This window comes from Erpetoichthys calabaricus, chromosome 11, assembly GCF_900747795.2.
Source record: "Erpetoichthys calabaricus chromosome 11, fErpCal1.3, whole genome shotgun sequence".
In the NCBI taxonomy this organism is placed as follows: Eukaryota; Metazoa; Chordata; class Cladistia; order Polypteriformes; family Polypteridae; genus Erpetoichthys; species Erpetoichthys calabaricus.
The window spans coordinates 145,092,877-145,118,132 of NC_041404.2; the positions used below are offsets into that span (position 1 = coordinate 145,092,877).

Genomic DNA, 25,256 nt, shown 5'->3' on the forward strand with positions numbered 1-25,256 from the left:
ACCGGCTGATATCCCGCGTATTCCACATAGAAGTCCGCAGGGCGTCAATCGTTTAAACTGCTGCTCTTCTTTGTTTAACACGTTTCCCCCAGCGATCCGGCTTCTCTGTGCGAGGCGCTATACAAAACAAAAAGGCCAGTTTCTTCCGTAGGATATCAATCACGCCCCCAAACTGTAAGTCTCTTTTCCCTAACACGTTCTCTCTTACCACGGACGGTCCCCTGACTCACACTCTTGCGTAGCCAGAGCACCCTCACTTAACCTCGTAATTACTTGATTATATAAACAATGAATGAAACGAAATCGAGCTTTACTGCTCTGACAAGATGACATGGTTTTGTCCAAGCACTTAGACGCCGGAGAATGGAAGCTGTGAATAGCCCAGTGTCTCTGACACACAGGCTCACATGTACAGGCAGCGCTCGCACACCGGCACGCCCCGGACAGCATGTTGTGCAACGCTGGCTGCCTGGCTGCAGCAGTTTTCTTTTCCCATGTTCACTCGCTCGCTCTCTCTTCCCCGCGAGCCCAGACGCCCTCTCGTTGCGCTGATTGGAGTTGCGGCGATCGCGACTGCCTCCGTGTTCCTGGAGAGCAGCGTGAATCCAGCCAATCTCTTCCCCCTGACGCGCGACGAGGCCGGCTCTGCAGCGTCCCTATCGTGATATTTAACACACCCTCCGAGGGTGCAGAACAGAGCGGCGGACCTGGAAAAGGGATCGGGGCGCACCTGCCGGATAAGACGACAGTGCGGGGCACAAAATCCGGCTCTGCTGTTGCTGCTTTTAGTTGAAGGTGGGGGAGAACGGGGAGGTCTTCTTTTAATGGGTAGCTCTCCCGTTGCTATCTCCTTCCATTCTCGAGTGGACACTGGCATCGGCGGCACTGTCACTTTAGATCAGATCTGAGCGAGTGGAAAAGTCAAGTCTGCGGATCTTCCAAGGCTTACAGTGAATGTTTTGACGGGCACGCGAGTTGCCGATCGGGTCGCCTCGATGCATGCGCGTGCCCAACGTGAAGAGCTGCTGATCTGAAGCTGGACCCAGGCTCCGTGCTGAGCGGGAGGAGGAGGAGGAGGAGGGGGAGGAGGAGGAGGAGGAGAACAGCGATGCTCGAGCTCTCTCGTCGCTCTCAATTCTCAACATGGACCGTTTGAGTCCCGCCACGAGCAGTTGCCCGAGCAGCACCGAACCTGACAGGAGCGCGTCCTTGTCCCGCAGCTTTCTTCTGGTGGAACCGATCGGCTTTGTTTCCCGAGTGTACTAAAGAAAAAAAAAAGAAAAAGAAAAATGACACCTGGCTACTCCGCCCGCCTGTTCTGCCTTTACTAAGCAATCACGCTTACCTGAGGGGCTCCGCACAGAGCTCATAAGGAACTGAGTACCTGCGACGCAGTCTTTAGATACCCTATTCGCGGATCCACCAGCTGTCACCCCTCTACTTGCACGAGTGTACAGGCATCATGCTCGGATACCGATAGCGCACCTTCGCGTCAGTATTTATTTATTTCAAAGTCTAAAAGGTTTCGAATCTGCCCTCCTCTACAGCATGAAGATGATCGTGCTTCGCCGGTTCAGGGTGCTGATCGTTATGGTGTTCCTGGTGGCATGTACTTTGCACATCGTCATCGATCTGTTGCCCCGGCTGGAGAAGCGGGCGGTGGCCGCCGGAGCTCCGGCAAACCCTGCCGCTGGCAGCGGCTGCTCGTGTGCTCACCGGCCGAGCGACGAGCCGCAGAACTGGGGCAAGCAGCGCGCACGCACCGGCTCCGCTCAGCCCGGCTGGCCCAGCAAGCACACGTTGCGCATCCTGCAGGACTTCAGCAATGAGCCCGGCTCCAATCTCACCTCGCAGTCGCTGGAGAAGAGCCCGGGCTCTGCCGACAAGACCGAGGCTTTCAGGAGGCTGGAGGACTTCGCGCAGTCTGGAGGCCACCTGGTCGGGGACAAGCAGTTCATTCAGGATGCGAGCCCAAAGAGGGAGCGCAACGGGGGACCGTCCAAGCTGAGCGCTTTGTTCCAGCACCCTCTGTACCGGATACCGATCCCCCAGCTCAGCGAGGACGACACTCTGTTCAACATGAATACCGACCTACGCTTCAACCCCAAGGCGGCTGAGAACCAGGAGTGGTAAGTCATTCTCCGAAAGATATCCGTTCAAATCGGCCACCGGTACAAAGTGTCAACTGAGTAAGGTTGACAGCAACACTGTCTGGTACCAGCGCTTAAAATAAAAACTCCGCTATCTTATTGGCAGAAGAAGGAATAAAAATCAGCGCTGCCTACTCCCCCGGGTGTCTGGCAGCAGCATCCTAAAATTAAAATTACATATGGAAGTAATGGAGCACACCATCAACTATTACAAATAAATCTGGATTGGGGTTATTATTAGCATTATCTGAGTCTGCCCCCGTAGACGGCAGAGGTCAAACCACGTTAGAAATTCTGCAAAGTGAAGTTGTAAGATCTTGTAATAAATAAAAATCAGAAACGATGCCCATCTTGTACAGTCAACGACGGGCCCTAAAAAAAAGGCTACTTCATACAACAGGCCACTCATGTAATGGAGTGTTTTGTTTGAATTATTACTATTTAACAATCCGTGACACGGACTGACCTGGAAATGAAATGAATGGATTATTCATCCAGTAAACATATGCCTTTGTGCCGGCGCTGTTTACGCAGGGGGCTGTTAAGAAATAAGCGCGCTGTATACACGTATAAAGAATTAAATTGTGATGCCAATAATAATATCATATGTACAAGATGGATGACTTAACACAGCAGCATTTGTGCTCTGCCTGGTGTTTCAGAGGACTTCTAAGTAAATAACACTTCGGATATGTACGGTGCATTATTGTAAGCGATCTTATGATAATCATATCAAGCACACAAAGAGTAGGAATAGCACAGACTAGCAACTTTGCACGCAAATTTCTTGACGGATTTGTACAAAATAAATATCCTTTAAACATGTGCTGAGCATTAAACATTCGTTATGATATTAAAATAAAATGCACAAATACCAGAAAAACTGTGTCCTGCATGTGCTCTTCCATCAAGTACTATCATTTATTTTTGCTTTTTATCCCCATTTTGTTAGTCTGTTAATGACAGATCAAGTGCAAATAAAAACTACTGCACTTTTAACAAATAGCAAATAAAACTTTGTACTTGAACTTGGAATAAAATTAATACACCTTAAAAAGTGTTTAAAGCATGACGTTAAGGGACTGTGTTAATAGCAATAATAATGTATGCACAAATAACCCCAAATATATATCAAGTAATACATTATATATGATTGTAATAATAATAGTAAACACACAAATACACGCATAATATATGAATACAAAGCAATGTATCATAAATGAAAGGCAGTTTGGTGTAGCAGTTAAGGCTTTGAACTGCAAATGCTGCGGCTGTGGGTTCAAATCCTGCTGCTGACACCATGGGACCCTGAGCAAGTCACTTCACCTGACAGCACTCCAATTAGACAAAGGAAAGAAATGCAAACAAATGTACCTCAGACGTTATAAGTCACCTTGAAAAAAAAGTGTCATCCAATTAATAAAAAAATAAATGCACTATTATGTGCGTGCTGTAATAGTAAATACACAAGGTATATGTATAAAGCATTAAGTGATTGTAATACTAAAATAATAAATGCATTATGTGTACAAAGCATGACATTATAAGTGACTGTAATAATAATTTATATAAATGCACTTCATATTTGTGTAAAGCATTATAGAACTGTAATAAAAAAATAAATGCACCAATATATCCAACATTATAAGTGATTGAAATATTAATCATAAATGTGTGTAAAGCACTACAATGTAATTAATAGGATGTGATAGTAAAGTAAATATTCACACAAAGTAGTAAAATTTGCTATTTTACAGTAGCAGACTGTTAAAAACAATCTGTTCAAGTGATGTAAGACTTTTTTCTGACACAGATAGATAATCTTTTATCCCAATATAGTAACTAAAGATCAAATTATCACAAATGAGATTTGAATAAGAATTAGCATCACATGGCACCGAGAAGGCCCGACATAGTAAAACAAATCTTTATGCATTTTGACAAGTATGGGTTTTTATTCCATTTTTTGAAATGCCAAGCTGACTGTGTGGTAGCCGAGACCTCAGCACTGAAGTGCGTAGCTCGAGTGTGCAGCTTCTGACAAGGGTGGGCGTTCAGTCTGAGATATCGAGGGGGAATGGTGTTACCAAGCAGGAGATTTGTGATAGGATGTTAAGTCCTAAAGGGATTAAATTGTTTTACTCGATAAACTTCATTACAAGCCTGTAAAAGAGCACTGGGCACATTGTGGCATTCAGAAGTGCCCCTTCATATATGGTGAATGTGGCAGGACAGGCTCAGTGCTGAGGCCGGACGTGGAGTTTATCTGTCTGTGGATGATTCACGCCTCTTCGGAGACAAGTCCTTGGAGAGCTGCTCATATTCTTACTTTCACCATTGTAGGAGAGTCTGCAGCTGTCTATTCAGTCTGAAAGTGCCAGCATTAGACAAGAGAGAGCCACAGAGCAGAAAATAATGGCAGGGTCCCGCACCCTCTAATTAAGAATAACCACCAATCACAAAATATTACTGCGTCTGCTGCCTATAATAACAGAGCAAAACAGCAATGTTCAGTGTTAAATGCTACTTTTACAGCCAGCATGAGCTACACCAATCACTGCACCTTTCTTAAAAAAATGAGACCTTTGTTTTCTTTAGAAATAGATGTTCACTGCTTTTGAAAAGGGCAAAATATTCACTTCATTCATTTAAGTCATCTATTCCTGTAATCAAATAATGTTTAATCTAATTTCTAAGCAAATTCATGGATTTAATAATACATACTTTTTATTGTAGTGTGTGGTATAAAGACAGCAAATTGAACTCAATTGAATCAACATGATGCATCTGTCTACAGTTTGGCAAAAAAAAAAAAAAAATAAGCGTCACAGTCACAGCGTAAGCGATGCTCACGCTGCCAACAAATTCATCAGAGAAAAGCACTTGGAGGAAATGTGGTTAAAAAACAAGCTAGGAGCCGATGAAAACCAAAAATACTCTATTTACGATGGAGTGGACTGCTGTAGAAGAGCTAAGGCAGTAAAGGACTTAAAATTAGGCTCCATATAAATCCGAAATGTTGTTGTCACTTCCAAACATCAGAAAGATTACAATATTTAAAAAAAAATCCTGTATAAAAAGAGTCACCTGGGGATGATAAATGCCAAGATTAATACCAACAATGGACACGTCTTAGAGAAAGCAGTGAAATACTGTCAGTTAACTGACCTTCAATCAATTCAATCATTAATCACTATTTTATACAGTGCCTTTCAAGAGGCACACCACATGACAGGAATTCAATTTATAGTGGCAAGATAACAAAGTGCAAGACAAGGTGATTCATGTGCTGTATGTGAAAAAGCTGGAGGTGCAGACTTGACAAGTATGGATAGATGTGAAAAGTGCTGCACTAGATAGATAGATAGATAGATAGATAGATAGATAGATAGATAGATAGATAGATAGATAGATAGATAGATAGATAGATAGATAGATAGATAGATAGATAGATAGATAGATAGATAGATAGATAGATAGATAGATAGATAGATAGATAGATAGATAGAATATGAAAAGGCGCTGTATTGTTTAATGATCAGTAGACAGGGAAAGTTCTATATTAGACAGATAGACAGACACAAATGTTTTCTTGATCACTCAAGCTTCAGCAGCAATGCAGAACATGACGTGCACACAGGCACAATGTAAAACAGTAACCACAAAGTGGAAGCTATGGCCCAAGCAAGCCCCAGACACACAACACACAAAAGTGTAGGGAATGCATTAGTGCATTAAAAGGATTGAGGTATTAGTGCCCCTCTGCCACTGTGTCTGTTATAACTGGTTAGGCTGAAGGTGAGCACGGACTAGTTCTCCATTCTAACCTCTGACAGAGACACTCTGGCTTTAAAGGTGTGCGGTGTGTGGACGGACAAATTGGCAGTTTGATGTCCAGTTAGAAAGGTGCTGCTGAGGTCAGAATGATCATGTGGACGTGCCATATTACATAGAGGAAAAGATACGAAAAAGTGGGAATTGATGCAGAAATCAGAAAATGTCTGTGGTGATCTGGCAAACTGGTGGAAGGAATGAAGGGAAAGATTGCATGGTTGGAAGTGGGGTAATGGAAGTTCCAGTCCTCTAATAAGGTTTGGGTCGGTGTGTCAGTCAGATTGTGTTGTTGACAAGATCTGCATAAAGCCTTTAATGGATGAGCATATAAACGATGAATGCCTGATGTTATTTATTATTTTATTAAAATAGAAGGCTCGGCACTCTGTTTGAAAGGAAAATAAGACCTGTTGCAGTTAGTATATATAGACTGATGATGGCTAGATGTGTTGGATGCACTGTACTATAATGACATGTTTGGAAATGGACATAGGAAGGTGAGCAGTGCAGGCCTGGAATTGTAATGAAAGACAGGTTGGCCTGCGAAAGCAACATACGAGAGTCTCATCAGTGATCAGCGCTTATTTAGCAGCAGCATATGGCTCCCCGTTTGCAAGGCAAAAAAAAAAAATTCTTATATTTGTGCATCTGTGCAAACAGAAAAGCAGTTCCCCACACAGACAGATATGCCTTGATATTTTTTTAACTGTTTCTACATTGTGGATGGCATTGCAGGAAGCACTTGAAGCAGTTCAATTCCACTTGCTGTCATTATACCTTACAGTTCAATGATAGGGCTTTGACTTCCACTGTTTGATTCTCAACCTTTCATGGAGGTGTCCAGATTCCTCCAAAGCTACCGAGATGAACTGCTTGAGTTAACTGCTGATCTGAAGTTCAGTACCTGACCTTACCTTGTGGTAGAATGGTATCTTATGCAGAGTTCGTTCCCAGGTCCCTTGTTTCCAGTGCTGCCAGGATGGGCTCCAGTTCCCCATGCCCCTAGAAAATGAATACGCAAGAAGGTCACTTTGGTGTGGCTGTTGAGCTTTTCGTTTTGTAACAAGTGAAGCTAATCTGGGACAAACAGGAAGGGCAGCCATGGAGCGCGGCGACCAGGAGTAAACGAGTGTTTTTTAAATTTGGTTCTGCAGCATCTCTATGGGCGCTGGTTTCTATTCCTGCCAAGGTACTTCTTGTGAAATCAGTTGGCTCTCAGCCTGTAGCAATCGGGATCCATGGCAGCAGCTTCGAGTCTCCTCTATGAAATGTTAAGCAGATGTGTACTGCTGCCATTGGTTAACAAAAATTGATTGATCCTGTTCTTTCACTTTTTGGTTTCATCTTAATTTACTTGCTTGTTAAGCTTTGCCTCCTAATTGTTTCATAATAGTTTTTTTATGCAGTCAATTAAGAATGAGCAGACACAGGTGCAAATAACAATCCATCCAGCAGAGAAGTGCCTCGCTCTGTGCCATCTGCACCTGTGTATCCTCATCGACAGAAAAAGGGGAAAAAAAAATCAAAGGAGATTAGAGCTTAATTTAAAATAAAAATAAGAGCAATACATTGGCATAATGGTTACTCCTGCAGCGTTACACTTCCAGGGAGTTGGGTTCGATTCTCAGCCTGATCACCGACTGTGTGTAGTTCACACATTGGATGGGATTTCTCTGGGCCTTATTTGAAAAAAAAAAAAAAAAAATGTGTAGATTAGGTCAAATAGTAAAACAAACACTCTCAAACCCATTTAATGCAATGGGGGGTCCCGGCATAGCCTATCCCAGTAGCAACAAGAGCACTGCAGGAATCAACCCAGTAGAGGACGCCCCTGCATGACAAGTTTAGGATAAACAGTGTCTTCCAATCGGATGAACACCCCCTCTACTGGACTGGTTTCAGACCCACACTTAAGTTTCTGCTTTGCCCAAACAGACAAAATGTTCAGAAAATAGCTGGGTGGACTTCAGGTTAGCTCAGTGATTCCCAATGTGGAGCACACGCCCCACTAGGGGGCAGTTTGATTTTTTTATAAAATGAAAAAACAGAAATTCACTGTTAAAAATGATAGAAAAAAATAAACAAATAATTTTTATTTTTTTACAGCAACATTTATATTTTGGGTGGCGCAGTGGTTGCGTTGCTTCCTCGCAGTTAGGAGACCTGGGTTCACTTCCCGGGTCCTCCTTGCGTAGAGTTTGCATGTTCTCCCCGTGTCTGCGTGGGTTTCCTCCCACAGTCCAAAGACATGCAGGTTCGGTGCATTGGTGATCCTAAATTGTCCCTAGTGTGTGCGTGCCCTGCGGTGGGCTGGCGCCCTGCCCGGGATTTGTTCCTGCCTTGCGCCCTGTGTGTGTGTGTGTGTGTGAGAGATGAACTGTCACCCCATCTGGTGCTTATCCTGGCTTAATTGGGTTTGAGAGTGCAAAGTGAATTCTGGCGACTTTCCTCAAGCGGCTACTTGCCTGAGAATCGTTGCCTCATTTTGTAAAATGCGGAAATAAAGGATAAAACACATACAGTAATTAGGCCAAAATGAAATTTCACAGTCTTATCAAAAATTGCAACCAAGACTGGGCTCCGTCTCGGCACCAGGGTGTTCCCAATTATACTCTGACATGACCTAACACTATGATATGGGAACAAGACAGGAACCAGTCCTGGTGGGAGTGCAGTCACCACTCACACTGGGCCAATTTACAGTCACAAAAAAAAAAAATATTAATAACGAGTGGAGAGACGGTCACACTGGCATTTCAGAGGAGTTTTAGCTGCTGATATGAGACAGGACTTCATTTTTATCTGATTTCAGTGAGCATATGTGTGTTTGAAATTGGCTAGTAATTCAATATGGTTAGAACATTAGAACAGTCTGGACGAGAGGAGGCCATTCAGCTCAACAAAGCTCGCCAGTCCTGTCCACTTATTTCTTCCAAAGTAACATCAAGTCGAGTTTTGCAAGTCCCTAAAGTCTTACTGTCTACCCCACTACTTGGTCGCTTATTCCAAGTGTCTATTGTTCTTTGTGTAAAGAAAAACTTCCTATTGTTTGTGTGAAATTTCCAACCGTGTCCCCTTGTTCTTGATGAACTCATTTTAAAATCACAGTCTCGATCCACTGGACTAATTCCCTTCATAATTTTAGACACTTCAGTCAGGTCACCTCTTAATTTTCTTTTGTTTAAACTGTAAAGGCTCAGCTCTTTTAATCTTTCCTCATAACTCATCCCCTGTAGCCCCTGAATCAGCCTAGTCACTCTTCTCTGGACCTTCTCTAGTGCTGCTATGTCCTTTTTGTAGCCTGGAGACCAAACCTGCACCCAGAACTCCAGATGAGGCCTCACCAGTGCATTCTAAAGAGTATTCTAGAACTCCGATTAGGATGTGTTACAGCAGGAAGTCAAAAATACCAAAACTGGAAGAACACAAAAAAAGGTGTAAAGCACAGTAGTAAAAATAACACTGGAGCTGCCTTGCTGGGCCCAGTTGCTGAGTAGCAGGTGGGGCGGCTCATCCACTTGCCCCCTTCTCCAGTTCTCACTTCCCATTTCTCTCTCTAACAGCCCTGATTTCTTCTCCCCACTAGTGAACCATTGGCTCCCAGCTCAGCTCCTGACTCTAAACTCACTGTATTACTGAAATGCACAAACTATCCCCACGGTAGTTGGGGGGGGGTCTCATAGTTCTTCATTGTTGGTTGAACACTGAAATCGTATTCTGGTACTAGGGAATCTACCGTATAATAAAGCGCTGCTGTCTGTGTGTGTGTGCACATGTGTGTCTTGTACCTCTGAGCAATCTGATTGGTCAGTTTCACTTTGGTTGCTCAGCTAATCACAATTGGGACAAAAAAAACGAGGTCAGGCATAGTGCTGAAAGTCACCTTGAAACACGGGAAGTATTTGCCAGAAAATTACCAAAGTTTTCAAAGTGGGTATTGGAGGTCCTGTCTACCATTGGTGATAATCAAGAAGCGGACAGGAGGTGAGCAATGCGAGTCTGAGAAGCAGGAATTATGGGAGTGCGATCTATGAAGAGGTAGCTCCGTTCCAGGCAGGAAAGGTGGAGGACGAATGTTGAGGGTACGTGTAAGGCGAGAGATATCAAATTGATATTTTTAAATGTATTCTATTACCTGCATTTGACAGGCAAGGTAACTAGTAGAAAATAAATTAGCTACCGAGAATGCTGTCAGTTAGGACATGCGTATCTAAAGCAGACAAATTCCATCAAACAGAGATGCGCAATCTGCCAATAAAAGCCATGGCACCTTATACTTCTGACCAGTAGGACACAGAACAGCCACGTTTCATTAGGTGCAACACATTCAGATGCTGCGTGTGTGCGCAAAAGCTAAAATGGCCATTTCATCCAGCAGATTAAGATAATTGCATGCTGTGAACCAAATCACTATCCTGTCACGGACCACAGCTGCATCTCTACAGCTTTTTTTTTTTTTTTTTTTTTTTTTAAGAGCATGGAAGACGGAAGCTTGTCGTTTTGATGGTATTCCCCTGCAAAATGGACGCTGTTGGTATCAGTAGCCTCTGTCACTGCCACACTCTTCATCATCACTGAGATCAAGCACTTACTAAACAGCCATGTGGGGGGCGCTAGACTTTTTACCTGAAAGGATGCTCACCCGTTCTCAAAGTCTCCTGAGGTCTGTCAACAGACACGCTCTGTTCTGTGCCAGGTGGGCTGCTGCCACTCAGATGGCTACCCTCACTCGGCCTGCTGCCACTTAAGCAACTACCTCTACCCAGACCGTGAAGTGTCATCAGCCATGTGCAACAACTCTTTATGTCACCCCAGACACGAGCAGTGAATGACTTATAATGAAGTCACTTATGTTATTAAGAAATAATAACATACACTAGATAGGGTGGCACAGTGGCGCAGTGGTAGCCTCGCAGTAAGGAGACCTGGGTTCGCTTCCCGGGTCCTCCCTGCGTGGAGTTTGCATGTTCTCCCCGTGCCTGCATGGGTTTCCTCCCACAGTCCAAAGAGATGCAGGTTAGGTGCATTGGCGATCCTAAATTGTCCTCGGTGTGTGTGTGTGTGTGTGCCCTGTGGTGGGCTGGCGCCCTGCCCAGGGATGTGTTCCTGCCTTGCGCCCTGTGTTGGCTGGGATTGGCTCCAGCAGAGCCCCGTGACCCTGTGTTAGGATATAGCAGATTGGATGAAACATACACATACAACTATATTGCCAAAAGTACTGGGACGCCTGCCTTTACACACATTAAGTTTAGTGACATCCCATTCTTAAAATGGAGTTGGCCCACCCTTTGACAGCTCTAACATCTTCAGCTCTTCTGGGAAGGCTTTTCCACGAGGTCTAGGAGTGTGTTTATGGGAATGTGTGACCAGGAGAGCATTTGTGAGGTCAGGTGCTGATGTTGATGAGAAGGCCTGGCTCACTCATCGTCTCCAAAGGTGTTCTGTCGGGTTGAGGTCAGGGCTCTGTGCAGGTCAGTCAAGTTCCTCGCTCCTCCATTTCTTTACAGACCTCGCTTTGTGCACTGGTGTGTGTGCTCAGTCATGTTGCCATCTCCCAAACTGTTCCCACAAAGTTGGCAGCATGAAATTGTCCAAAATGGCTTTGTATGCTGAAGCATTAAGAGTTCCTTTCAATGGAACTCACCCCTGAGAAACAACTCCACACCATAATTCCCCCTCCGCCAAACTTTACACTTGGCACAATGCATTCTGGCGAGTACCCTTCTCCTGGCCAGACTCGCCTATCAGATTGCCAGCGTGATTCGTCACTCCAGAGGACACGTCTGCACTGTGCTTGAGTCCAGTGGTGGTGGGCTTTACACCATTGCATTGCACTTGGTGATGTACGGCTTGGCTGCAGCTGCTCGGCCATGGAGACCCATTCCATGAAGCTCTCTCTGTTTATGCTGCACTGTTCTGGAGCTTTTGGAGGTCTGTAGCTAAAGTTGGCGACTTCTGCCTACTGTGCCCCTCAGCATGCGCTGCCCTTTGATTTCACGTGGCCTACCACTTCATGGCTGAGTTGCTTGTTGTTCCCAATTGCTTCCACTCTGTTATAATACCACTGACAGTTGACTGTGGAATATTTAGTAGTGAGGAAATTTCACGAATGGACTTACTGCACAGGTGGCGTCCTATCACGGTATCCCGCTTGAATTCACTGAGGTCCTGAGAGCAACCCGTTCTTTCACAAATGTCTGTAGAAACCGTCTGCATGTCGAGGGGCTCGATGTTATACACCTGTGGCCATGGAAGTGACTGGAACACCTGAACTCAATGATTTGGAGGGGCGCCCTAGTACTTTTGCCAATATAGTGTACATTCAATTTTTTCAGGCCCCCTGATATTGCACACCCTTGTTTACTGGTACGGAGCAGCCTCTACACACCACAATAGGGCTGTGTCCTAGAATCACTTTCAGAGACGGTTATGGATCTATAAGAAGTCTTGGGGCCTACCAGCCAGACGGGCCCATGAGGGTGCTGCACCCCTGAGCTCTGCTCAGCCTCAGAACTCCCAGGAGTAACAAACAGCCGTTGCAGTTCCTGAGTTAATTAATCCTCACCATCACTTGTAGGAGCCTTGCTGGTTTGGAGGGGGTGCACAAGGTATCCTGCAGCTTCCATTATAGCTCTTTATTATTGGTGCCCCCACAGCATTATTCTTAGGGCACACAAGTCATGGATTCTTTCTATCCAACACCCAATGGTTGCCATTTGCCCTCTTGTGCTCTGATAAGAAATGAGTGTCCTCTATCTGCATGAGTCTTGACAGGCTCCTCCATTTTCCTGTGCCACCTAATCTCTATGTGCCCCTCAATTGGAGAAACTGAAACAAAACAAAAAACTCACTGCGGTGGACGGTACATTGTATTGTATGTTCTGAGGTGGCAATGATTGATGGGCTGTCGAGCTCTGTGTGTAGGATTACTTGCGTTCTGTTTTGTGAATTGTGTTGTATTCACCCCATTTTTTAACACCCATTGCACTGCCAACCTACCTGGAAGGGGTCTCTCTGTGAATTGCCTTTCCCCAAGATTTCTTTCATTTTTATTTTTCCTACCAGGTTTTTTTTTTTTTTTTGGGAAGGTCTAGTCTTCTTAGAGAGTCGAGGCTGGGGGGGCTGTCAAAAAACAGCTCATTGAGGCGTTCCTTGTGTGATTTTATGGTATAATAATTTGTTGTCGGTCCAAATGTGGGGTCTCTGCTAGTCCACACTCCTTATAAAGAAAAACAAAAAAACACTGGAGGAACAATAGCCAGCATGCCACCAAGCCCCTTCCTGGGTATGCTAAGATGGCACAGGCACCCCAAGACTGAAGTAGATTCTAAAGGGGGGGGGGGGGGTCCTCCATTTTATAAACTAAATGTCTTTATAATTCATTTTAGTTGTCAAGCCGCACAACTGAAACAAAACAAACACATTTCTGCTGTTTTTGCATCTGTGAGCGGCACTCTGATTGAACACCCTCACACAGACGACAGGATTCAAATTTCTATCTTCGTGTATTTCTTCAAGTAACCAGATTGAAGATTATCTCCAATTTGTACCAACGAAATAAAGAAAGCAGCTGTATATTTTAATTTACTGTAACTGTTTGACAGCACTCTGTGCCATATGTCATCCCACATAAAGTTAATTGGATTTGTGTATAATTAAAAAAAAAAAAAGGATGGGGTGCCCACTTTTAAATTCTAACTGGTGTGCAGACCACCTAATTAAAATGTAACCTTGTCTTCTAGCGCACACACTCGCAGGCGAGTGGTAGAGGCAGTCAACGGCACGGCGTTTTATAGAAACGCAATTCATGTAGGAACTTCAGTTTGCACAGTCACCCCATGTCAAGTTGGGCTTCCTTTCACATGCCAGCCGTGTTTGGCTAATTTACCAAATATGGATGACAGCAGGTGTGTGAATCATTGTGCTTTGCTACTCTATATTGCCAAAAGTACTGGGACGCCCCTCCAAATCATTGAGTTCAGGTGTTCCAATTCCTTCCATGGCCACAGGTGTATAACATCGAGCCCCTCGACATGCAGACGGCTCCTACAAACATTTGTTAAAGAACGGGTCACTCTTAGGAGCTCAGGGATTTCAAGCGTGGTACCGTGATAGGACGGCACCTGTGCAGTAAGTCCATTTGTGAAATTTTCTCGCTGTTAAATATTCCACGGTCAACTGTCAGTGGTATTATAACAAAGTGGAAGCAATTGGGAACAACAGCAACTCGGCCACAAAGTGATTAGGCCACGTCAAATCACAGAGCGGGGACAGTGCATATTGAGGTGTGCAAAAGTCGCCAACTTTAGCTGCAGACCTCCAAAAGCTCCAGAACAGTGCAGCGTAGAGAGCTTCATGGAATGGGTCTCCATGGCTGAGCAGCTGCAGCCAAGCCGTACATCGCCAAGTGCAATGCAATGGTGTAAAGCCCACCAACACTGGACTCGAGAGAAGTGCAGATGTGTCCTCTGGAGTGACGAATCACGCAATCCGATGTACAAGTCTGGCCAGCAGAACGGTACTCGCCTGACTGCATTGTGCCAAGTGTACAGTTTGATGGTTGGGGGATTATAGTGTGGGGTTCTTTCTCAGGGGTTAGTTCCAGTCAAAGGAACTCTTAATGCTTCAGCATACAAAGCCATTTTGGACAATTTCATGATCCCAACTTTGTGTGAACAGTTTGGGATGGCAACGTGACTGAGCACACACACACCAGTGCACAAAGCGAGGTCTATAAAGAAATGGAGGAGCGAGGAACTTGACTGGCCTGCACAGAGAACAGCCCTGACCTCAACCTGATAGAAGACCTTAGGGAGACAGTGAGTGAGCCAGGCCTTCTCGTCCAACGTCAGTGCCTGACCTCACAAATGCTCTCCTGGTCACAAATTCCCAAACACACACTCCTAGACCTCGTGGAAAAGCCTTCCCAGAAGCTGTTAGAGCTGCAAAGGGTGGGCCTTCTCGTCCAACGTCAGTGCCTGACCTCACAAATGCTCTCCTGGTCACAAATTCCCAAACACACACTCCTAGACCTCGTGGAAAAGCCTTCCCAGAAGCTATTAGAGCTGCAAAGGGTGGGCCGACTCCATATTAAAGCCCATGGATTAAGAATGGAATGTCATTTAAAGTTCAAGTGTGTGTAAAGGCAGGTGTCCCAATATACTCTTGGCATCCCATGTAGGACTGGTTCCTGCCCGGCACTTGATGTTGCCATAACAGCCTGCAGCTTCTCACAGCTGTGTAATGGAAAAAGATGGCACTAAAAAATAATGGGAGGCATTTATCAGGTAATAAGAAAAGTGTAGAACTGGTTTACACAAGATTCACATAAATAAAAGCCAAACGTATTCTTCACTGTGACCTTATTATGCATTATAACAGGCAGCTTTGATTCTCTTAAATCAAAGCTGGCAAAAAGGGGCACTGTTTTTTTCTTCTACCTCCTGCTGGTCTTCTGGTTGGAGTGACCAATGGACTTCTTATCTTTACCAATCTGAAGCTAAGTTAACTACCACCTTAGGTTCATTCATTATGGGGCTCACTGCAGGTACCAGTCTTGCTTGGGGAGCCCACTCATAGCAGGGTACTCAGAGGGTAAAAAAAAAAAAAAAAAAAGACATGGGCATGGGCAGAGCATGTCATCTCTACATTCAGAGTATCTAGGCTTGAACCCAGAATTCCTGAGCTGAAATAGAGCACCATCAACCACTCCATCAACCACAAGCCCCTTCCAGATGTTCAGTTTTTCCTCCCGTGTGCTTATGTCAGTATGAACGGAGTTGAGCCGAGCAACCACAGAGCTGACGTGGACTGAAAGTGTGCGCCACAGCGGACTGAATCTCCATAATGTTGATATTGACGTAAAATTAGCTAATTCATGTGATAATCAAATAACTGACATCCATTTTCTAACCCACCTATCAGTTCCTTAAAAGTGGTTTATTATTTATTTAATCAACATAAAAACTCACTCATATACTTCATGGCTATAAAGGGAGGGCCATAAAATTAGATACAAGTCTCTGCCTTTTTGTTCTCGTCCTGCAATATTTAATTCATTTTCACACACTGACCCACCGAATAGGACGCCTCAGAGCACTAAAAAGGATCATCAAACAAACTAAACAATTGACAATCCATCCATCCATCTGTAAGAGTCCATTTGTTGTTTCCAACCCATGGTTTCCAGCAAAGGTTAGCAGCAATTGGCACAAAGGTTGTTAGTCTCTGCTTTGGGGGGCAGTGAAATTAGCATGCAGTGTGGACATACCGTGGGATGCCCCCTTATCCTGCCTTGGGGAGGGGGAGGAGGAGGAGGAGGGTGGAAGCGTGCGCCGATTACAGTGCATTGCCGCGCCCACCACACGGCAAACCACCCAGATTTGGACCTGAGTGCTGCCATGCAATGAGTGACACCTCCGCACCACACTGAAATAGTGTGAGGTGTTTTTACAGTGGCTGGAGTGCCAATCCTGCCACCGACCCCCAGGTTTTCCCAGCAAGTTGGAGGACCCCCTTGCAGAGCTGGGTGCAGATTAACATCACATCCAGGACGGAGCGATTGCAGTTTAAGGGCCCAACAGAGTAGAATCACTTCTGGCATTTTACGGGATTTGAACCGGCCACCTTCCAATTGCTGGTGCAGATATTCCATAATATTTTCAGTAATGGTATCTCTTCAAAATGATTACGGGCAGAAATACAGCCATACAGAATTCTTTTTTATTCCAACAAACAGCAAATGAATAAAAGTGAAAGTCAAAACGCAGAATCAAAAGTCAAGAAGTTTGCCACTTCATGACAAAATAAAGAGGTCCTGCTGTTCCAAAGACGGCCACCAAGGGGCAGAATGAAAGGACTCTCTAGTCTGCAATGACCACGCTTGAAAATGTAGGCAAGAACCTTAACAACTACGAGAACTGAAATATTAGGAGTGGACTGCTCACTGGTGTGCATGAGTCTGCCAGCCTCAAACTCTCAACAAGGAGAGTGGGCATAGTTTAAGGAGAACGGGGCGGGCTTTCCAATTTCAAGGTCCTGTGTGGAGGGGGTGCCATAATTGCTTTCTGAGGATAATGAATTATATAACCCATTCATTTCCATTTAATGGAAATCATTTGGAGCGTTTTTATTCTTGACCCTCCTAGGGTCGTGACCCACTTTTTCCCCCCCATGTAAGTGTCTTTGGTGAATCTAGCGCAATCGCCAGAGTACAGAGTGGTAACCGAGCGTGATCTTCAGAGCGCCACCTTGCCGTGACCCAACACCATTATGAACAATCTCAACTCGTGACCCACCAGTGGCAGCCAGCAACACAAAAGTGGGTCGCGATCCAGTACTTGAGAAGCTCTGATTTGGAGGATTGGCTTGAACATGACATGAAATATTCCTTTCGTGGCTACACCACTAGTGTAAGACAGCCGTCAACTCTGTCCGTCAATGGGCACGCTCTTAAATAATGGGCCAGTGTGGAGAACTAATTGTGTGGAGATACTGTATTAGGCTCCATTGAGAAAAGCTTGGGAAGTCAGAGAGACACGTCAAACTTCACCCCTCAGTCTTCATCCCTAATATATTATGATGAATTGGGGAAAATTGTGGTGGGTTGGCACCCTGCCCAGGATTGGTTCCTGCCTTGTGCCCTGTGTTGGCTGGGATTGGCTCCAGCAGACCCCCGTGACCCTGTGTTTGGATTCAGCGGGTTGGAAAATGGATGGATGGATGAATTGGGGAAAAAGCACAAAGTGTTTTTTTCTTAAAAAAAAAAATCAAAACTGCTAGCCCGCGTTTAAGTACCGAAGGTTGACTGTGTATAGTTGTTTGCTCCTTTATCAAAAATATAAGGTAACTGGTTTATCCAAAAAAATGGAAGCAGCAATTTTGCAACCACTTCATTGGGGTTAAATCTACTCCCGTATTTTAGTGGGAAAACACAAATAAATAAATTACATTTATTAAACAAATCTAAATAAATCAGGTAAGTCACCCCGACAAATAAAGTTGTACCTGTCTAATATTGCAAATTTACCATTTCAAAGTCAGAAGTTTAAATCAGAAGAAAATTACATGTTGTATTAGTGCACTACAATTTTGACTTTGGTGTCGATGCCCGCTTTCAGACTTCAGTATTGGTACCAAAATGACTGTGAAGCAAATAAGAGATAACTAGAGAAACCACCCCAGTGTTACTCCAGCCTCCCGTTAGGGTATCCCCCCGTCCTGTTTAACCAATGGGGTGGATATTTCCCCACCTGACGTCTCGATTGTTTTGAAGTAATTGGGGCCTGGTGGGGTGAAGTCTTTAATCGTGTTGTTTTCCTACAGTCTAAGCACATTTTTAACCGGATACTCCACCGAATGCCAAGGTGAGGGCTTTGAGTTTACTTCTGGTACTGAAAAATCCACAAATATTGGTCCCATTTTACATTTTGGATTTTTCAGTACTGGTATACCCTGCAACTCCATTTAGCATTTTTTTTAAGTTTTATTATATGCTAAATTGCTCTTAAGATATTAGGTATTAACTTATTTACTTTTAACGCTCTTCATTTTATAGGTACATATTTTAGCTTTATTTAAGAGCTTACAACTTTTGTGGTAGAACTATTGATTTTCTAAACCCACTTATACAGGGCAAGGTCAACAGGACAGCTGGAGCCTCTCCCAGCAAGCACAGGCAGGAACAATTCCTAAACATTATAAAAAATTACACACATCTACACCCAAAAGCCAGTTTAGCATCACCAATCCACCTAAACCTGCATATCTTTGGACTATGGGAAGAAGCCAGAAAACCCCCCACATCCCCAATGGAAACCAATAGAAGCACAGGGGGGACATGAAATATCCACATAAAGAGCAACCAGGACACAAACTCTAATCTACTTATTGCCAGGCAGCAATGCTTCCACCCCGCCACAGGATATACCCTTCTGGAAAGGCATTAAATAATATTAATAATAATAATAATAATAATAATAATAGATTTTAGTTCAAAATGTTTAGATGAAATATTTAGGTAAGCATAACCACAGATGGAGCAGCACAGTGGCACAATTCTAGCACTCCCGTCTTGCAGTATGGAGACCTGGTTTGCTCCCTGTACGGAGTCTGCATGTCCTCCCCATTTCCATGTGGGTTTCCTCTAGCTGATCGAATTTCCACCCTTAGTCCAAAGACACAGAGGTTAGGTAAATTGGTGATGATAAATCGGCCCTACTGTGTGTGCGTGCGTGTTTGCCCTGCAATGGACTGATGCCCTATTCAGGTGTTGCTCCTCTCTGTGCCCTATGCTTGCTGGGATTGGCTCAAGCTGCCATGTGACCAGGCCTGTGGAGATGGTACACAAAACCTTTGACTCCAACTCCAACATTTCAGATACCACTAACTCTGAGTCCGACTCCTCAGTTTGTAATTAGACTCCTATATTTTGTGGATTGAAAGCACACAACATACAAGATATTAGGCACTTCATCACTGAAAGTGTGAATCTTCAGGCCACTTTTTAGCACCCTAACCTGTTAAAGTTCGGGTTTGAAGGCTGTAGCGATGCTGCTGTGGCTTACAAACACTGAGTAACATTAAACATAAAATTACACTTACAAAATGAAAAAAGGTGGCAAAAGTGGCGCAGTGGGTAGCGCTGCTGCCTCACAGTTAGGAGACCCGGGTCCTCCCTGCGTGGAGTTTGCATGTTCTCCCCGTGTCTGCGTGGGTTTCCTCCCACAGTCCAAAGACATGCAGGTTAGGTGCATTGGCGATCCTAAATTGTCCCTAATGTGTGCCCTGCAGTGGGCTGGCGCCCTGCCCGTGGTTTGTTCCTGCCTTGTGCCCTGTGTTGGCTGGGATTGGCTCCAGCAGACTCCCATGACCCTGTGGTAGGATATAGCGGGTTGGAGAATGACTGACTTTTACCGATTCCTACTCCAACTCCAGTTACCCAATACCTTCTTCTGATTGTGATCCTGCCCTTGATTAGCAGGTTTAGAAAAATGGACGGTTTAATCATGAAGTCTTAAGCTCAAAAATAATTAACTGGAAAACAAAGATTGTTAGAACTTAATAGTACCTGACGTCTTAATTTATATCTTAAGCATAAGATATAAAAGGTAAAATATACTAACTATTAATCGGAAGTCTTTATCTGACTTATGTTTGTGACACTGACATGCTAAATTTACAATATTCTGTAATCTTGGCCTCATTTATTTGGATGTGTCTAATACACTAAATTTGGATTTTCTTTACTCACTGACACTTGGTGTGAAATTTTCCCAAATAAAGTAGGTGCAAACTGTTGCCTCTAGCTTTTGGGTAAAACATATTCCTTTATATTTTATGCTGCACACACATCCCAGTGATGACAGCCCAGTACAGGTGAGAGAGACTGTGCCCTTGCACACTGGCCAGGGATGGCTCCTGCCCTCACACCGACCCTCAGCTAGATAAGAGGATTACAAATTTGCCGAATTTTCAAAACTTGCCCACAGATTAGAACCAAATCGTATTGCCCTTCATCAGCATTCAGCAAAACCTCACTTGATATACAGAATGTCAAAACATTATTTGGAGACAATATAAAAATATTATTTTTCCGCAGAAGGTGCAGAAAAAAAATGGCAAAATGGGCGGGAAACCCCATCCTTGTAATTCCGCCCTCATGAAGCTGGAACAATAGTAGGAAAGAATAGAACTTGGTGATTGGCTGGAAATATAGATTGGCACAAATGCTACCCAATCCGTGTTTAAACTTTGCTTAGAGGCGGATACTTTGGCGAAGGCGCCAAATAGGGAAGCCGCTTGTTCCGAAACAAATGACGACAACGTGTCCATTAGCGGTTGTTTAAAAAGCCATGTAATATAAATGTCTGCTTACCTTCTTTTGTGTACATAAGTAAAAAATACGAAACACGCTCGATGCCGACATGCTGAAGCCACTTGAAGCCTTTTGGAGTCCTAACTTAGCGTTGGAGCCCAGTCATTGAAGGTGCATCACTGTGTAGAACTGCACAGCCGCACACACACACTCGCCCAATATGGCCAGTTAACCTTGAGGATGCTGATGGAGAACCGGCAGGCATTAAGTGACAGTTTGTTTTGAGAGAAGTAAAACGCAAGACGAAGCCAAACAGCACTCGAGTCTTTCCATCACCCAAGACACTTGGAAGACGGTCCTCCCTCGTTGCGAGTCCCGGAACAGGGGCGGGGTAGGATGTGACAGCCCAAAGGCCCGTTTATGCTCGACTCGTCGCAAGGGCCAGCAGGTAAGGGTGATCGTGACGAAAATTCGTAACCGCGCGGCCCCGTGCACCTCGACTGCGCAGGCGCTAGACAAGAAACCGTGCGCTCATTGGAGGATCAGTTTTGTGACGTGTTGCTACCTTCACCTACACAATTCAACTTTAAAAGTACACTGTTCCCAGATTTATTGGGAGAAATCGCCCAGATTCTTGGAAAAGATGAAAACGTGTACAGGCGGAAATGGAAATAGCAGTGAGATCGATATGTAAGAGCAAAGCAAAAAAAAAAAAAAAAACTTAGGGGGAAAAGCCGGTGGATTTTGCAACGAAACAGACCAGGGTGCGTATCCTCAGTGCGCGACCGCGTCTGCAGCTGACTGCGCCCGAATGTAAACGACCCTTTACCGTTTTGCCTACTCATGCATTCTGGTGGCGCAAGTGGCAGTGTCCACGTTGCAAGATGAAGAATAAATAAACAACTGCATTACAATAATCATGTTATGTACTCAGATACAATCATAATAATAACAAGCCAATAAGATAAAGAGACCATGCACATCTAACATCATTCTCACCTTATAGGACAAGGAATTGAAATCAAAGTCCGTCTCCCGCAGCGACATGGTTAACAAAAGGGATGAAAGTTACCAAAAACACAGTTATCGCTAAACGGTACGACCCACTACATATATTAATGATCCGATTCTTTACAACTATTCGTTTAAGTAAATCGAGTGACCCGAATTGCCCCAAACATTGTAAGGGCACCAGTCTCTGTGTAATGTTTTGATAGTGTCACTTTGGCACTTAGTTCGCATAGCGAAAAGAAAAGTCTCAATAATGGAGTCCCATGTGTATAAAACTAACTTGGTTAAGCTACAATATACGTTAATTGTTATACATGTCGTATAACCGTAATGTTTGGGATAATCAGCAGGCGTCAGGAACGAAAAAAAGATCAAAGTATATAATTACAATAAAAATAGACAACTGTACCATTATACCTGGCTGCATGTAGCATATACTGCTAAACAGGTAGCATTCACTACATGGTTGCAACAAAGCAATGATTTTGCGGTTTTACATTTTCATTCTGGAACTACACGAAAGCCTGAGTTTGGTTAACTTCCATCTCAAATTATCAAAATGATTAACAAGATGATCCTTATTGTGCAAGAGTCCTGCGACTGATTCGCCGAAAGTGGTCATTTTGAACTGGAATCCGTGAACGATACGAACTGTTCGAAAAATCAGAAGGCTTTAATTCAGTTCGGCTTTGAATGTTGAGAAGCGCTTGTCTGAGGAGCTAACCTAGAGACGCCAACGATGGCACGCATGCGCAGAACTAGAGTTGAGCTGCGAGACTACAGAATAGCAGGGCATGTTTTATTCCCACTAAGAAGAGTATGCAAGGTGGTGGGAAATGTCTTGAAACAAGCAACAAGTTTGCTCATCAAGGCGGTTTTGCTTGAAGAAGACCAAAATAAAATTTCTTTGTGATTGAGAATCGATCCTCCAGACTTGCATGAAGATTCGTTTGTGAAATCACCAAGCGGAAGGGCCGCGGTTTAGCATAAACTAGCGATGACTGACGCAGGATGAATTCCTGTAGCGTATACCCTTCACATACATGCTAAAATATCTCAGACACCTCAAACTGGCTTGACGTCCTCTCTGCCAATGTTGAACGATACTGCCATGGATGCTGGGCTAATTGCAGATTGGAAAACACAAAATGTAGTTTATCCCCAGATTGGGCGTCTTTATCTCAAATGAGCAATGCTGCAAACCTGATGCACCAACTGTAAAATTCTGGACCACAAGGAACGCCTGTCAAAATAACAAATACGATTAAGTAACAATGTGGGACTAATAATCTCTTTCTGCTTTCTCCTTTACTTCAGTCGAGTTATTGGACAGGACCGTTACTTCCACACTAGCTCCTACTTATCCTTTTTTTGTATTGCAGTCCCCGCCCATCTTCCTTCGTCCCGTCAATCAAAACCTTTGTGCCTCCTCGAGGCATTAACTGTGAAGTCAGAGCAGGTTAATCAGATCTATCAATTTTGCTAAATCTGCTTTATCCTGAACGGGTTCGCGAGGGGTTTACCAATTTTCTTTCTGTAATGTAAGAACCCACCACATGCGAAGATTTAAAAGATTTTAATATTTAAAAAGTTGTTTAATAGTATTGTAAAGTAACGGGGTCGGGCCGATCTATACCAGTGTTTGTTTCATTTGGCCGTATAATGAATTTATTTACAGAAGCTGCTTTGTAAAATGTAGTACTTGCAAAGAGATGGAGCCTATTCTGGCAGCTTGGTCGTCCAATACTCTCATACGGGGACAGTTTAGGATAATCACTTAATCTAACTCACACAAAACTTTAAAATTTGAGAAGAAATTCAGCATATTGGGACAGAATACACATAGACACAAGAAGAACTTGCATGTCTCATATTTAGAGGGACCCAAATCTCTGAAGCTATGAGGCAGCAACCAGTGGCGTAGCTCGAGTTCTCGCCACTCGGGGCGGGGCTTCAATTTGCAGCCCTCCAACGTATCTGAATATGTTAACCTATTTAAATAGAAAATTAAAATGACGTATAGAGAAAAATTAAGATACATTTTGCATAGATTAATTTATATACAGAGAAACAGCATTTTTTTTCACATATAATTATTTATAAGTATCAACTAGACAAGAATATAGTATAGACGCACTGATTAGCCGTGTTCTGATTATTAGTTTAATATAATTACGCTGCGAAAACCAGAACCGGTGTGGTGTACAAGTGATAGGTGGGGATGAGCAAGAACGCATTCGGATTGTTAACGAAACGAAATTATACATTGTGAATTAGTTGTATATCTTCCTAGAAATTATTATCAGTGTAATGAATTTGTGAATTTCCCCTTGGGATTAATAAAGTATCTATCTATCTATCTATCTATCTATCTATCTATCTATCTATCTATCTATCTATCTATCTATCTAATATAATGCAATTCTTATGAATTGATATAAATTTTAATGTTGCCTACTATCTATCTATCTATCTATCTATCTATCTATCTATCTATCTATCTATCTATCTATCTATCTAATATAATGCAATTCTTATGAATTGATGTAAATTTTAATGTTGCCTACTATCTATCTATCTATCTATCTATCTATCTATCTATCTATCTATCTATCTATCTATCTAATGTTTCTGTTTATTTTTGTTATTGCCTCATAAATTTCAACTGCTGTGTCTGATGCCGTCACAGAATTACCGTCTGAAAATGATTTTTGAAGCATTTGTGGATGAAAATCAGAGAATTTGACTTTTTTTCATTCATGAGTGATATTTTTCCGAACCCTGCTGCTTACAGTAAAGTGTTCTGAGCCTCCCCCAAAAATGCCCCCTCCGCCCGCCCCTAGCTACGCCACTGGCAGCAACTAACTGTTTTTCAACTTGCCGCCCCTGCCCATTTTATGTTTTTCAGTTTTGTGTATCATTTGGCCATGCAACATATTTTGGGTAAAATATGTAAACTAGCATAATGCAATGTTCATTCATGCTATTAAATAACCAATGAGCCCCAAACAATTTTGGTGCCCTCACCAAACAATCATTCAAAGTTGTGTGATGTTCCTGCAGTGCTCCCTTATAAGGACTTTACATTTTGAAATTTTGTTTTTTTTCTTTTTTACTTGAAACCTTGTTGACCAATTTTTAACCATTATTTGTATTGTTATTTTTTATACTAGGGGGCTTTGCCCCTTGTTCGCTTTGCTCGCCAACCCCCTTGCCTGCTATGTGCCAGCAACTTCACGTCTGTGCTGCTTGCGTATGTGGATTTCACTTTCACCAAACAACAAATCTTTTATTTCACGCGGATACGCCTCTTTATTGGGAAGAAACACTACTTTTCCCTGATGGCAACACGAATTAGACGATCTACAAGTCTCCGACCTAAAGTTTAAAGCAAAACAATATCTACATACTTCTGTCATATTACCTATGTCCATATATTCGATCTC

General features: G+C 43.5%; 1 protein-coding gene across 1 annotated transcript in view; it reads left to right on the plus strand.

Annotated features, from left to right (window-relative positions):
• The first annotated feature begins 526 nt into the window (after positions 1-526).
• The window catches only part of LOC114661100 (extracellular serine/threonine protein kinase FAM20C-like), a 170,756-nt gene continuing 146,026 nt past the window's right edge, over positions 527-25,256 (plus strand). Inside the window, 1 exon segment of the mRNA XM_028814227.2 lies at positions 527-2,129. Within this exon segment, the coding sequence (XP_028670060.1) occupies positions 1,549-2,129 (581 nt within the window). The 5' untranslated portion in view covers positions 527-1,548.